Below are 15,154 nucleotides of genomic sequence, written 5' to 3' on the forward strand. Positions count from 1 at the left end.
GTTCGGTGCATAAACACAGATATCGGATTGGAGTAGCATGGCCCACACTGGCTGGGGTCCATATTCTTTCTTTTTTTCTTTTTTCTTTTTTTAAATCGTAATTTCCTGTTAAAATCCAAAAGTTCTTCACACAAAAAAAAAAAAAAAGGAAAGAAAAGAAAAGAAAAGCTGCACTAGTAACAAGCAGAGAGATATGGAAACGAAGAAGAAAGTGTTGGTAGTAGGAGGAACTGGGTACTTAGGGCAACACTTATTGCAAGGCCTTTCAGAGATCGAAGACAGTCCATACGATCTTGCATTTACTCATCATTCCAATTCCACTCCTCCTCAGCCCTTGCTTGATGCCGTTCGTCACTCCCCCTCTTTCCACGTCGATTTGCAAACTGGAGATGGATTTCAAGCCATTACACATGAATTTGGGCAGGTGAGCTTTCCTACTGCTAATATAACTCGTTCCTTCAATATTTCCTTAGTCTCACTTTGTTTTTTTTTTTTTTTTTTGAAATGGCAGCCTGATGTTGTTGTAAATTGTGCTGCAATTTCTTTACCTCGTGCCTGTGAAAAGGATCCTGCCACTGCTATGTCTATAAATATACCTTCCTCTCTTGTCAATTGGTTATCTACCTTTGAAGGCCGAGATACTCTTCTTATACATCTATCTACTGATCAAGGTTAGTCAAAGATACTTTATTTCTGCTAATTGTGTATGCTTAATTACCTTTTAGGTCTTCAATTATGCTCTGATTCTACGTGTGTTAATTACTTCTCGACGCATTAGTTTATGAAGGGGTAAAATCCTTCTACAAAGAAGAAGACGAAGCTGTTCCTGTGAACGTATATGGAAAATCAAAACTGGAAGCAGAGAAATTTATTTCTGAAAGATGCCTTAACTTTGTAATTTTGAGAAGCAGCATCATCTTTGGCCCGCAGACTATCTCACCCGTTCCCAAATCTCTTCCAATTCAGGTGCAGCAATTAATGGTTTGCTTTCCAATCCATTACTACATTGACTCTAACAAATGCTTCTTCTCTAATTATGCAGTGGATTGATAGTGTTCTCTCCAAAGGAGAACAGATTGAGTTTTTCCATGACGAGTTCCGCTGCCCCGTCTATGTCAAGGATGTTGTTGCTGTTATACTTTCTTTGACTAATAGATGGATATCAGGTATTTACTTGCTTGTATTCACTGTTCCATATTGAAAAGAAACGGCAAAATCCCCTTCATTTTGTAGTTTTATTAAGCGCATAATAGTTGCACATTGATCTTTAGTTAAAATGAAGAAATTCTTCCTTTTGAGGCTTGACATCTGTTTTGTGAAAGAAAGGTCCATAGAAAGACTTTATGTTTTTCATGAACACCTCTATTATATTATGTCGTCATAAATTCGTCTTTGACACCCCTTTTTTAGTCATTTCTAGCCTTGATCTCTGTTTTGCAGAATGCAAAACCAAAATGGTGTTAAATTTGCCCTTTCTTATCTCAACTGTGGGCTATTGCAGTTTGCAGTTTTACAGTTTCTCAATACAACAAGGAGTGAATACGTTCAGTTTAATTTAGTAGTAGATCTTTCTATCTGTGTGCTAATTCTTGCTCTCAGTGCCTGTATATCTCCTGCTTTACATCTGAACTGATCAATGTGATACTTGTGATGCTTGCCTAGAAAGCAAGCAAATGCAGCTGCTTCTGAATGTTGGTGGACCGGACAGGGTGTCCCGTGTTCAAATGGCTGAGGCTGTGGCAGATATTAGAGGATACAACAGTGCCTTGATTAAGTCAGTATCTGCAGCATCGGTGAGTAGTCCCTATAATTTCTGTTCTAAATTTTAGCTAGTTATGAGATGTTGAAGTCTCAAAGCACCCTCTATCGGTGGTTGTGATCATACTCCTTTTTACCCTCTGCATAAGTGGCCACAACGTGAGGGATAGGGGGATTTCAATCAATGATATACATACTCAATTAGCTGTTGGGGCTTTCTATTTGATTATATGCATGCTCTTAGGGATTGTGAGACCATTAAACCTATATGGCTGCGCATGGTGAATCCGCATAAATGGAGTGTGTTCTTTTCCATGGGATATACTTGCTCGCCTGGTTGAAATTGATAGAAACATAGTTTCTCTTCATCTTGCCTTCAAAATATTAGACGCCGCACTTTCTGTTAACCATATGCCTTCAATCATTTATCTTATCATGGAATTATTAATTTCCTTTCTCAACAGTATATTTGGAAAGTAAACACTGCCCTTTTAAGGGGCAGCTTTTTTCAGTTCTGTTGGCACTTCTTCCTAGAGTTAGTTTCTTCTATATTCTTGGTAGTTATGTCAGTGGACTGATTTTGCAGGTTGATCGTGGTGTCTTATCCCCAGCTGACATATCGATGAATATTTCAAGAATAGTTCGAGAACTGCACTTTTCGCCTACTCCATTCAGGCATGGTGTCAAATTGACACTAGAAACTGCTTAAATGGATGAAAAATTTGTGGAAAATTGCATTCTTATTCTGTATGAGAGCTTTTGCCAAGGCTAGTATGAGATCGAATTTCCATTAAGTTTAAAAAAGAAAAAGTGTTCTGTACGTCCATTCACTGTGGAACTCTTTTTCTCCTCGTTTCAAATTGTATGAAAAGAATAATGTATATTTATAATTCTTTGTTTCGAGAACTGAAAATTCTAGGAATGTAGATTGTGCAATTTGGTCCTGGATGTTGTCACCAGGCTTCCGTTTCATTCTGTTTCTATCAATTTCTCCTGGCTTGCAAATTTAACACCAGCTTATAATGTGAAGGAATGAGGGCCCCTTATTTTATTGGGAAGTTGAACAGGACCAAGCCCAATATTAACTAAATCTGAAATGAAGCCTCTCTATTAAAACCCGATAAGTTTTGAGGATCAGGCCCAGAAATAGAAGTAAACGAATGCATTTGCCACGTGCGAGAAGCTGAAAAGACAAAACTGTCCTTTACTCACTCTCTCCAAACAACGAACACGATTACCAGACCTCCGCTGGAACCACTAACTGAAAATACAATTTCGTCACTCTATTCAGTCATCTCTCAGGTAATTACCGCCCATTCTCTCCCCTCTCTCTCTCTCTCTCTCTCTTTATCTACCCTTAATCTAATCTACGTTTCCCTTTACGCAATTCTTTTTAAGCTTTATTCTAATAAGGGTATTTAGGGTTTCTGATTGTGTATTTTGATTGTGATCCATTTCGCACAGTTGAAGGAGAGAGATAGAAGGATCAAAGAAATAATAAAGTAAATTGAAAATGGGAGGAGACCATGGACACGGAGCTGAGGGAGCTCATGGAGATTTCAGAGCGAAGGTGTGGAGCATGCCTGGAGGCCCATATTGCAGACCCAAACACTGGCGCCGCAACACTGCTATCGCCATGGCTGGCCTCTTCCTCGTCTGCATCCCTATCGCCATGAAATCTGCAGAGCTCGAGGTACTCCTCTCTTTCTCTTTACTCCACTGATTGTCGATTAACTGCACATGATGTGGAAACACATGAGTTGATTTGATCGATGCGTCAATATATAATGGGCCAACAATATGACGCATTTTGCTTATTTTAGTTAAGACTACCACGTTAAATGGGTTAATTTTATTTTTTTGCCACTGCTCAAATATAGTATAATTAATTGACTGTTTGCCTGAATAACTTAAATTATGATTTTACTAATTTCGGTTATTTGGTTGGGAGATTCTTATTTGGTGAGTAATGATAGTATATTCCATTTCGATCTCCATTCAATTGCTTAAGCCAAAGTAGCATTAGCAATGCAGTCAAAGTGTTGGGTAAATTACTCTTATAGATAAATATAACTTATAGCCAATTTTCTAAGCTATTTCTATGATCTATACTACTAAATGAAATGTTGGTGATTAAATGATGAGTGTTCTTTTTCCTTCCTTCTACGAGCTGCTCTTTGAAAGAGAGAGTAACAAATTGATCACTTGATGTGTTGATGACTTTATCTTTTCTGTAATGTTAGACAACTTTTTAAATGTCTATATTTAGCTTTGCTCTAAGTGGTGCACCTTTAAAGCTCTCCCTTAAGGGGGCAAATTAGCTATGTGATCATTAGGTTGATGTTGTAGTATGATATGGTATTATTGGTTCTTTTCTGGATTCTCCTCAGATAGTGCATGATAAATGTAAAATGAAGTTTTCCAATCTGATAAAGATCAGACAATAGTTAAGGGTGTTCTTACAGCATGTGTGCATAGCATGGACCTTGTGATGTATACCCATATTTTCTAAAGTATTCATATATGATATCTGCTGCCGGGTTAAGTAATTCAATAATATTGGTCCTCATGGTATATTTTGTCAGGTGCACACTCTTGAATTGATGCACTTACTAGCAAGATTTGTATTTTTTTTTTTTCCATTGAGCGTTAAGTTATTTTGATGATAAATTCATTTTGGAGCAGTTACTATGAGGAGAGAACCAAGAGATTAATGTCTAGTGAGCTTCTCCCCTGTAAACAAATCTTTTTTATGTTAAATTGAGATTTGGATTCCACTTTTAGTCACTTTCCTTTCGCTATGCTTCACTGAAGTTGGTGATGATGGAGGATAAGAAGATATATTCTGTTTTGTTTTATATCAGTGACTTGGAAACTTGGATGGGATGCCTGATAATGTTTAGTAATTAGTTGGACATTTGCATCCTTTAACCTTTTCTTACTCACAAACAGAATCATATGCTTTGTTCATTCTTATTGCATGTACTTGGGCTCTGCTCTCTCTATCTCTATCTCTCTCTCTCTCCCCAAATCAATTGCCTTCACAAAATCATGCTGTTTTATCTTATGATTGAGCTTTGCCTGAATTGGTGGAGGACTAGTTCAGTTGATTTAAATTGACTTTTCTTAATTTGTAAGTTTATGCATCATTTATACTTGTGAGAATAATATGCTGGGGCATAATTAAATTGATATTTATTGTAGCAACGGCCGCATCATCCTGTTCGCCCAATTCCATCGCAGCTTTGGTGCAAGAACTTTGGGAGTAAAGATTACAACGAAGTGAAGTGACAGTAGAAAATAAATTTGATATATGTTGCAGTTTGGCAAAACATTTCTTGGATGTTTTCATTGCAGATTTGAGCAAGAGTTTGGCCCAAAAATGCCAGAATAAGATTTGAATGTAGAACTTAAGGAGTGGGTTGTTATCTCGATTATTATACTATTGTTAAGTTGCTTTTTATATCTGTCCTCAACAAAATGTCCTAGTGTATGTTCAAAGTTTTAGTATTGATGCTGTTTTGGTCATGGTGTTACTGTAGCTTAAAACTTTTAGTGGCTGAATTTTTCTAGAAAAGAATCAGCAAGGAGAACTAAAACTAGCAGAGGGTGGCTAGAGTATTAAATATATGCGGTTCACCTTTAGTCAGTATGTGTGAACAGCAAGAGGATTAAAAAGTGAAAAAGCAAAGAGTATATTAATAAACGGCTTCTGTTTGCCGCAAATGGGAAATGAGCAGCACAAAACAGAACAGAAGTGTTCAAGTCTGGCAGACTATGGCAAAAGTGTTCCTGGCTTCAAAAGCACCTGAATGGAAAATGGAATCACATTCCGTTTGGTTAAGTTAGAACTTTGCCGACACTAATTTTAAGTGAATTATTAAGCCGGTATCAGGTTCTCGTAAATTGTATTGCGTAACTAGTTAACTGTATACTTATTATTGTCTTATTAATTCAGTCATTTTTTCTTCAGCTGCTTAAAGTTCTCTTTTCTCTCTTAAAAAAAGAAAAGGAAAAGAAGAAAAAATTCTGTGAACCAATACTTTCCGAAGAACAATTTTGTCCGTGCTGTGTGGTAAGAGTATTGGAGATTTGAATTTTTTTGCAGCGGAGTAAAAGAGGGAAAATTCAGATGGGAGGAATCCTGGAAAGGGAACATATTCGGGGCTTGTTCAGGAATGAATAGTAAGTATCTAATAATGCAATGGCCTATGATCATTCTCTGAGTTATATTTTATTATGTACATTAGTTTTGGAAGAGACGAAGAACAATTAACCCCCATCAAACGTCTTTCAGTGGGATCCACACGGTAACCTACCCCAGTTGTGCCTGTGTGAGAACTTTATGTTATATTTATTCTTCGAACAATATCATCAACCTCTCCTTTGAACTTTCAACCCGGTCGTATTCCAAGCTATCACCTTCTTACTAAATCTCAGCCTTTCCACACGTTGACACCCCCAATAAGCCATTAAAATTAAAATTAAAATTAAAATTCAAATTCGTCCCTTTTCTTAAAAAAGATTATATACTCATTTTCATTGTGCTTACTTTTCTCAAACACTTAAAAAATGAATTTCTTTTTCAAATATTACTGAAATTAAAATCATACCAAGAAATCCTTTATTACAACTTTTTTACTGTTTCAACAATGACAAATACAACTCCAATTTACCTTCAAGTCACAATATAGTATAAAAAGCCCACTGAAATCTTTTGTGTTTATATTTTTTAAAAAAATGTGTTGAGTAAATTTGGTAAAAATTAACATTGGAACAGATTGCACCTTGCTTAAAAATTCAGGGGGCAAAATAAAACTTTAACTCAATTTAGTAAAAACCAATTTGCAGAGTCACGAGTCATGCAATTCACCGAGTCAGTACTTTTCACATATATTCCATTACATACCCTTTCCTACCCGTAATTCATCCGGGCAGCTTAGACTCTGAGCTAATGACCATCCGGTTACATAGATTTGGCTGCATCCCTGACTGACCGGAAATCCCGGGCAGTCCTGCCTTTCTCGTCTCAGCAGCAACAGTTTCCACTGTTTCTACTTTCAGAGACAAAAGACCACAGAGCAAGAAAGTCGCGAATTTGTTATTCTCCTAAATAAAATACATAAATATCAAAAATTAAAGTCTCCTTTCACTATAAATAAGCTCAAAGCGCGGACTGTTTTTTACACAAATTTATAATAACTTCAGTTCACTATCTGATCTCTGTATTGAAGAGAGCTAGAACAAATATGATGATTTGAAGTTGGATATTCTTTTCAGAGCTTTGAGTTTCTTTTTAGTTAGATCTTGGATTTCTTGGGAGACAAAATGTGGAAACTTGCGCGATTTGCTACTTCTCGTTGCCGATCACGGAGGTTTTCGACGGCGATACCTGGTCCTTGTATTGTTCATAAGCGTGGCGCTGATATTCTCCACGATCCTTGGTTCAATAAGGTCAATTGCTAGCTAGCCATTATCATTCCATTTGTTGCTTATTCATTGTCGTCTTCGCTACCAAAAATTGGTGATGTGCTAAGAGCACTAGAAAGATTTTTAGAGCTAATGATTGTTATTATTTGATTTTTGGAGATATTTTTAAATGATGCGTATGCTGATCATTTATAGCTTTGTCTTCTCTTAGGACACTGGGTTTCCTTTGACTGAAAGAGATCGACTGGGGCTGCGTGGCCTCCTTCCCCCTCGTGTTATATCATTTGAGCATCAATATGATCGTTTTAGTAAGTTGCATTCTTAATTTCTTCAAGTTGTTGTTTACTTATTCTCAAACAGTATTTATTTTCTTTTGGCCATGCATCAAACTTGAATGTGTCTCTGCAATTCCTTTTATTTTTGTGTGTGTGTTTTTGTAGCATCCTGTTGGGCTTATAGAGCAACTATTTAGATTGAAGTATGTTTTCTCTTTGCGATAGGCTGAGGATATGACCAAGCTTAGTAAGGACATAATATTGCAAAATATCACTTTGCTTGAAGTGATACTGAAGTTTCAAGTGTTTCATATGTCATAAATCCTTGACAAGTATGAATAGCGTGATAGGCAGCAATTACTGGTTAGGATGCACTTGACCTCCTTTTCTTTCAGGTGGAGGTTAGAGCATCACAATATTTGCTCCAATTCCCAATGGAATGTTTTTGATACTAATGCCTCATTATTTGGCGAATGACTGTCAATGTTTTTCACTTAGGGCTAGCTTGATTTCTTTTTAACACTTGTTAAGATGGCTGGCACGTTCTGCTTTGTTATTGCTATTATGAGTGTGAGTTTCTGGCTATTCGGTATTTAAATGACATTTTTGTGCTTTGAATTTGGTGTATCAGTGGAGTCATATCGATCGCTGGAGAAAAATACTCAGGGACAACCAGATAGTGTTGTATCATTGGCCAAATGGAGGATCTTAAATAGACTTCATGATAGAAATGAGACACTATACTATCGAGTAAGTTCCTCGCTAACCTGAATATACTAAATTACTGGTGAAATTTATTGTAATTAAAAGTGAATTTAGCATGTTTTGTCTCCAGGTCCTTATTGATAATATCAAGGACTTTGCTCCTATAATATACACTCCAACAGTAGGGTTGGTATGCCAAAATTATTCAGGTCTATTTAGACGTCCACGTGGAATGTATTTTAGCGCAAAGGATAAAGGAGAGATGATGTCAATGATCTATAACTGGCCTGCTGAACAGGTACTATATGAATCTTGTATGAGTGCTGCAGAAAATGCATCATTGCCCTTTTACTTCTTTCCCCATTGAAAGATATAAGCATGTTATATCACTATGACTAACTTTGTACCTCTTTAATGCATATGAAGTAGCTGAAAATTTTAAAATGAACAAAATTAGTAGATATTTTGAATCATAGAAGCAGAGTTACTTAATTTTTGTTTACATTTTACATTAGCATATAACATCTTCCAGAATAGCAACTTAGAACAGCCTCAAGGTCAGTAACCAATATGCTTTTCTCTCATGCTGTACTTTGATAAATCTAATTCCTAGTTTAGTGGAAAATATAGGGATTAGATTTTCATTACTTGAGTTTTATTAGAAGTTATAACTAAAATCTACTATTTTCACTTCATATACATCTTTCATCGTTCCAAAATGTTCAGTATTTTATCCCCTGAATTTACTGTAGATTTAGGTACATTATGCATGCGGGGTTGTAAGCAGTTGCCAATGTGAGCATAACTCACAAGCACTTCCAAGTAATTTTTGAATGTTTTGCCTTGCTAATACTTTTGTAACAAAAGTTATTTATAATGTTGCAGAAATGGTGCTATTATTAACTTATGATGCCTTGGGTTTAAATATCTTCTTTACATGCAGGTGGACATGATAGTCCTGACAGATGGTAGTCGTATTCTTGGGTTAGGTGACCTTGGTGTTCAAGGAATAGGTATACCCATTGGAAAGCTTGATATGTATGTTGCTGCTGCTGGCATCAATCCACAGAGAGTATGTCTCTCTCTTTGATTTTTTTTTTTGCTTGTGTATGAAATGCAGTTGTACATGTTGGATGTCACAAGGAAATTAATATGCTTTAGGGAATGTATGGCAATGGTTGACACCTCATAAGGATAGTTCCCTATGGCTGTATCTTAGCTATAGCTAAACTTCTGAAGTTTACTAGTTTTCCTTCTGTGGCTGCAACATAAATATGCATTTTGAATGAGCTGACAGTGTCCATAAGTCCCTGGAAATCTGCAGTCTATTCATGCTTGGAGATTATACAACTCCTCAGTATTTTCTCTTTTTGAAATGTTCTTGGTTTAGTTAATTATTATGTTATCATTAACCTTTTTCATGCTATTTCCATGCATAACAGATACTCCCAGTCATGCTGGATGTTGGCACAAACAATCAAAAGCTACTTGAAGATCGTCTTTGTGAGTAAAATGTTACACATAATTTTTCCCTTTCTGAATTTTTATCATTTTGTTAGAGAATAAGTAGGTTACACCAATTGCTTTCAGAAATTTCTTTTTATCAAAAGTTATGAGGTTATTGTTTTAATATTTCTTCGCTTTGACAGATCTAGGACTTCGACAACCTAGGCTCGAAGGGGAAGAGTACCTATCAATTGTTGATGAGTTCATGGAAGCTGTTTTCACACGGTGGCCAAAGGCCATTGTACAGGTTGATTCTATTCAAAAAAGAAATTGCCACTGTTTGTATTAAGAGAAGTTTTGCCATAACTTGGTGGTTTTGATAATATTTTTCAGTTTGAGGATTTTCAAATGAAGTGGGCATTTGAAACACTGCAAAGATATCGTAAAAGGTTCTGCATGTTTAACGATGATATACAGGTAAGCATAGCTGTGTTGTATTGCTACTTTGTATGTATTGTAATGCAGTGGGCCAGAAACTCTCATAGCTGCAGTTATGGCAGTTAGCACTCACTTCATTACATATAGGGAACTGCTGGTGTTGCACTCGCGGGACTGCTTGGAACTGTAAGAGCCCAAGGACGACCATTGTCTGACTTTGTGAAACAAAAGATTGTTGTTGTGGGTGCTGGGAGGTACTTTCAAACTATGAGCTTTGATGATTTTAAGTACTAGAGTTGCAAACATTTTTTCTTTTATTTGCATGTGCTAATTCTTTGCATTAATTTTAACACTTACAGTGCAGGGCTTGGTGTCCTGAATATGGCTATACAGGCTGTTTCAAGGATGTCTGGAAACAATGAAGCATCTGTAAATAATAACTTTTTCCTACTCGATAAAGATGTAAAGTTCTGCACTTGTCATTTTTTTATAGCATTCTTATCATTAACCACTTCTGTTTTCTTTAATTTCTACTATGATGGCTGATTCTTTTATAAATGATTATATGAATTGAAGCTATGATGACTTTCTAGATCACATTCTTTGCTAGATCTCCTGCTATCGTAATTGTATTTTTGTACTTTATTAAGGGATTGGAATGATGAAAAACATATTAGGGAAAATCTATATTGGCATTTTTTACCTCATCAGAAAAAGATATTTTTGATGCTTGAGATCCTCTTTTGTATCATTTGGTTTAGTTTTTTCCTTCCCATATTTATTTTCTCATTATTATTATTTGCTTTGGTGAAGGGTCTCATCACAAAAGAGAGGAAAAATATTGATCCCGCAGCAGCACCATTTGCTAAAGACTTAAAAGATGTCGAGGGGCTTAGAGAGGGAGCTACTCTTGTTGAAGTGGTAAAACTCCCAGCCTACTTTAGACAGCCTTAATGAGTACAAGGCTGATCTTTAATAACGTGAAATATTTAGTTTTCTTACCCGTTAACTTTAGAGTTGTACTTCTTATCTGTAAAGTTATTTATACTGTTTTTATTTTTCCAAGCGTTAGGGTCGCTGATAGCTAAATCTTTTGCAGGTTAAAAAGTTAAAGCCCCATGTGCTTCTTGGTTTGTCTGGAGTTGGTGGGATCTTTAATGATGAGGTAAAATCTTTATTTATGGTTTATGATTATTTCTTCATCCGTAAGCATAAACCTGTGTAAGTGGTTAAAAAATGTAAATTACCATGACTAATTGCAGCTCTTCGCCATTTCTACCATGACTAGTTGCAGCTCTTCGCCATTTCATAAGCTCTTTTTGTCTAATATTGTAGTAATATTATGTGGTTATTAACGTTTTCTTTTCCAGGTTTATTTTCAGTAAATTTTTCGTTGCTCTTCAGAGATCTTCTCTTTTCCTTTTATTATATGGCATTGATGCAATCACCTGAAAATTTGTGCTACAGAAGTGCAATAAATTTGTTTTTGAGAGAGACATGAATTAGCAATCGACATTTAATAAGTTTGTTTCTAAGATTAGAATAAAGATGCGTTAGTTGGAATTATTTCTGATTGGTATCATCTATTATCTATTAACTTCTATTTTCATTTTTGTATTTTATAGTTGTATGTTTCCTGATTTGTTTTTTAAATAAGTTTGGTTGGTTCATGTATCAGGTGCTCAAGGCCATGCGAGACTCGGATTGTATTAAACCTGCTATTTTTGCTATGTCGAACCCCACAATGAATGGTTTGTTTTGGCAACTCCCACAAGCTTTATGATGTACGGGGCACCTATTTCTTTCTTTCTGACATATTCTTTTTGTTCTCTGTAACAGCTGAGTGTACTGCTACTGATGCTTTCAAACATGCTGGGGAAAATATAGTTTTTGCAAGCGGAAGCCCATTTGAAAATGTTGATCTTGGTATTTCATGTTCTCACTGGTGTCTATCTTGTTTGGAAATATTTTGATACCATTGGGAAAATTACAAAGGGTCTAAGCTTTGGTACACTTTGCCTTCCGTAACTGATAGAGACCTTACCTTTTCATATAGCTTGACACTTAGATTCATTGGACAAAAATTATCCAGATCTTTATAGTTGCAGCGGCTGCAGCAGACAATCAAGGAGGGGCCAATTCCCCCATATTTCTTTTTTCTTTTCCATTATCAATGTCATAGCAACCTAATTTTCTCTTTAATGATTTGCTCTTATTGTTAAAAGGATTGAGTTGGATTTGTCATTTTTGGCCTTGATGATCTGGATTGTATCACGTCAACATTATGCTTGTTTGCAGGGAATGGAAAAGTAGGACATGTAAATCAAGCAAATAACATGTACCTGTTTCCTGGGTTCGTATTTTCTTCATATTCATTTTTATGAACTTTTGTCAACTATGCTTAATTGCTGACGTTCTATGTGTATTTTATCAGGATTGGTTTGGGAGCTCTGGTCTCGGGCGCACGTTTTATAACTGATGGAATGTTGCAAGCAGCTGCTGAATGGTATTGACATTTAATGATTTGCCCTCGGTTTCATTGCTCTGTTTTAAATATGCTTTATTATTAGAACTAGGGTCACCGAAGCAAGCTTTTCATGATGAAAGTGGTTTGGAGTCCCATCATTTTATAGAATCATAAGTTTCGTGCCTAGAAAATGAGAGGAATATATGAAATTCGAGTGCGAACATTCTGTTTTTCCTTGTGGTTTCTCTTTTATCCAATGTTAGTAATGCATTTCTCATATTTCTGGGTTGACACCACATCTAAAGATTGGTTATGGATGTTATTTCCTACACTTGAGCATTGTGATATTTGTACCTTGATCTTTTAGAAAATTGTTGGTAATGCATGGGAAGTTTGATGGTTTGTTGCATTTGGTTCTCAACCACGTTTCCAACCTGTATGTAGTGATACCTTACCTAGATTTTCGAAAACAATATGTTGCAAGTGTCAGATTTTTTAAGTGGCACTGCAATAGTCTCTAGATGAAGAAAGTAGATTTGTGTTTTTTTTTCTTTTGAGAAAATGTAGCTCTAGTTCTTTTTTCACCCAGCCATGAAGCGCTGACATGATTTTACTCTTACAGCCTTGCTTCTTACATGACGGATGAGGAAATCCAGAAAGGCATATTATATCCATCCATTAACAGGTAATATTTCCAGCACTCAGCGATCAGGGTTAGGTGGGGAGGGGTGGCTTTTATGCCAGTTTTTTCCCATTTCAATAGGCATAGACTATGAAGCTTTCAATTGGCATCTTTCTGCAGGGGGATTATCCATGGTGGAAACTGAGGCCATTTTTAAGAAATATTTTCATATAAAAACAAAATTGAAGTATTATTCAATATTATATGTTTCTAATCTTCCAAATTTAGATGGCAAAGAAATTTGTTTTATGTTGTTTTCCTCATAAAATTTCACTTATTTTTCTCAAGATTTCAATTTGAAAGACTGCATATATTTTTCCCCCGTACCACCAAGTAACACCATCTTAATGCATGCTACGTTACTATCACTTTTACCCCCTGCACCACACTAATCTTTTCCGTGGAACTGGTACTGGAGTCACTACTATCACCTACCACCTTCAACAACACCACCACCATTGACGCAACCATCTAGACCACCGGCCCTGTTACAATGTTCTTTGATGCATTTGAGTTTGTTGTGATATAAGACCACCATCATGCAAGTTACAATTATGATCCACTGGCTACTTTCACTTCAACCTGCAGCAGCGCCACTGCCACTGGTACCAGACAATTGCATCATGCTATAGATCACCAGAGTTTGAGCACCTAATATCTTTTGGACCATTTCATGATGATTGATTTAGATAGGGTATGCCCTGATAGCACCAGTAGGATCCAGATCATGATGGCATAAATTAGATGTGCCAGGTAGAGGACAATAGATAATGCTTACAGAAGTTGCAACTCATTTTATGACATTGCAACTTGTAATTGGTTGGTGTATTTTGCCTTGGCTTGTTGGTAACTTGTCAACATCACACAGGTAAAATGTGGGTCCCACCCTAGATTCTCTCTATATGCAGATATACATTATGGTTTTTCCTTATGTCTATTGATATGAAATTTGTGCATGAATGCAGTATTCGACACATTACGGCCGAGGTTGGTGCTGCTGTTCTACGAGCAGCTGTCGCAGAACATCTGGCAGAAGGACATGGTGATGTTGGCCCCAGAGAACTGAAGCACATGTCAAAAGTATGTTACTTCACTATGGGATAAAACATAATAATGATAACATGCAGTAGCTTCCTTCATAGGAAAAAATGGCAAGAGCTTTGCATATGCCCTAGGGATCATTGATACTAAGTGCTCGTCTCGTCTCTAAATAAGTAAAATGAGAATGACCCCGGAAATTACTTGTCCTTCAAGCAGAATTTTCTTTTCTCCAAAACAAGCAGAACGTAGTTGATTATTTGCAAGTCTGTTTGCATAGAGGACCTCAGTGAAAATAATGTCATGTTTCAAAGAAAATATAATTTTTTATTTTGATCGCGGATGCAGGAGGAGACGGTGGAATACGTCACACGCAATATGTGGTTCCCGATTTACAGCCCACTTGTTCATGAGAAATGAGGCTGTTTTTTTCTGCAAACTGACCGTGATTCTCTGCGTCTAGCTATAATATTCTTTTTATGTTTTCCTGAATTCAGAATTTGCCAACTTGAAGTAGAAAGGCAAATAATGAAAACAGGAGCAAACCCTCCCATTTCTGTTGTAGTTCATTTGCCTGAACTCTGATCTACATTTAACTTAATTAATTCATGTATATTTTGTGGAGGTAGTACTGCAGTCACGATTAATTTTTTTCTCGAATTTTGTTTCTGATGAGTCCCATAGTGGTTGCATCATCAAACAATCGCTAGCCATCTCTTTTCACTGTCATTCTATTTATGGGGATAATTGCAATCAAGTGCCTCAACATTTTTCAAATGACGGGAAGTGCTAGTAATAATTCATTATAATGTCAAAGTTGTCCTTATTTTTCGTATTAGTAAAGTAGACACGTTGTTGGTTAGTTAACTTTGTAATGAAAACGACAAAATGAGAATTATAAAAGGTCAACGTTAT

General features: G+C 36.3%; 3 protein-coding genes across 3 annotated transcripts; all 3 read left to right on the top strand.

The window, feature by feature from the left end:
- The first annotated feature begins 193 nt into the window (after positions 1 to 193).
- LOC8258535 (methionine adenosyltransferase 2 subunit beta) lies at positions 194 to 2,730 on the top strand. The gene is made up of 6 exons (XM_002511771.4): positions 194 to 424; positions 512 to 671; positions 779 to 966; positions 1,043 to 1,166; positions 1,663 to 1,793; positions 2,345 to 2,730. Exons 1-6 carry the CDS (start codon positions 194 to 196, stop codon positions 2,465 to 2,467), a joined length of 957 nt encoding a protein of 318 aa, XP_002511817.1. The 3' UTR covers positions 2,468 to 2,730.
- A 171-nt stretch (positions 2,731 to 2,901) lies between these two features.
- LOC8258536 lies at positions 2,902 to 5,221 on the top strand. Its single transcript, XM_015728871.3, has 3 exons — positions 2,902 to 3,060; positions 3,223 to 3,451; positions 4,963 to 5,221. Exons 2-3 carry the CDS (start codon positions 3,272 to 3,274, stop codon positions 5,047 to 5,049), a joined length of 267 nt encoding a protein of 88 aa, XP_015584357.1. The 5' UTR covers positions 2,902 to 3,060; positions 3,223 to 3,271; the 3' UTR covers positions 5,050 to 5,221.
- A 1,491-nt stretch (positions 5,222 to 6,712) lies between these two features.
- LOC8258537 (NAD-dependent malic enzyme 59 kDa isoform, mitochondrial) lies at positions 6,713 to 14,867 on the top strand. The gene is made up of 19 exons (XM_002511773.4): positions 6,713 to 7,212; positions 7,400 to 7,496; positions 8,095 to 8,213; positions 8,299 to 8,466; positions 9,112 to 9,240; positions 9,611 to 9,671; positions 9,818 to 9,921; positions 10,008 to 10,091; positions 10,200 to 10,306; positions 10,412 to 10,514; positions 10,866 to 10,973; positions 11,152 to 11,217; positions 11,731 to 11,803; positions 11,892 to 11,978; positions 12,351 to 12,405; positions 12,487 to 12,558; positions 13,142 to 13,204; positions 14,167 to 14,281; positions 14,588 to 14,867. The coding sequence occupies exons 1-19, from the start codon at positions 7,087 to 7,089 to the stop codon at positions 14,657 to 14,659; spliced, it is 1,809 nt and encodes a 602-aa protein (XP_002511819.1). The 5' UTR covers positions 6,713 to 7,086; the 3' UTR covers positions 14,660 to 14,867.
- Positions 14,868 to 15,154: the final 287 nt, after the last annotated feature.

The sequence above is a fragment of the Ricinus communis genome, chromosome 1 (genome assembly GCF_019578655.1).
Source record: "Ricinus communis isolate WT05 ecotype wild-type chromosome 1, ASM1957865v1, whole genome shotgun sequence".
Taxonomy (NCBI): Eukaryota; Viridiplantae; Streptophyta; class Magnoliopsida; order Malpighiales; family Euphorbiaceae; genus Ricinus; species Ricinus communis.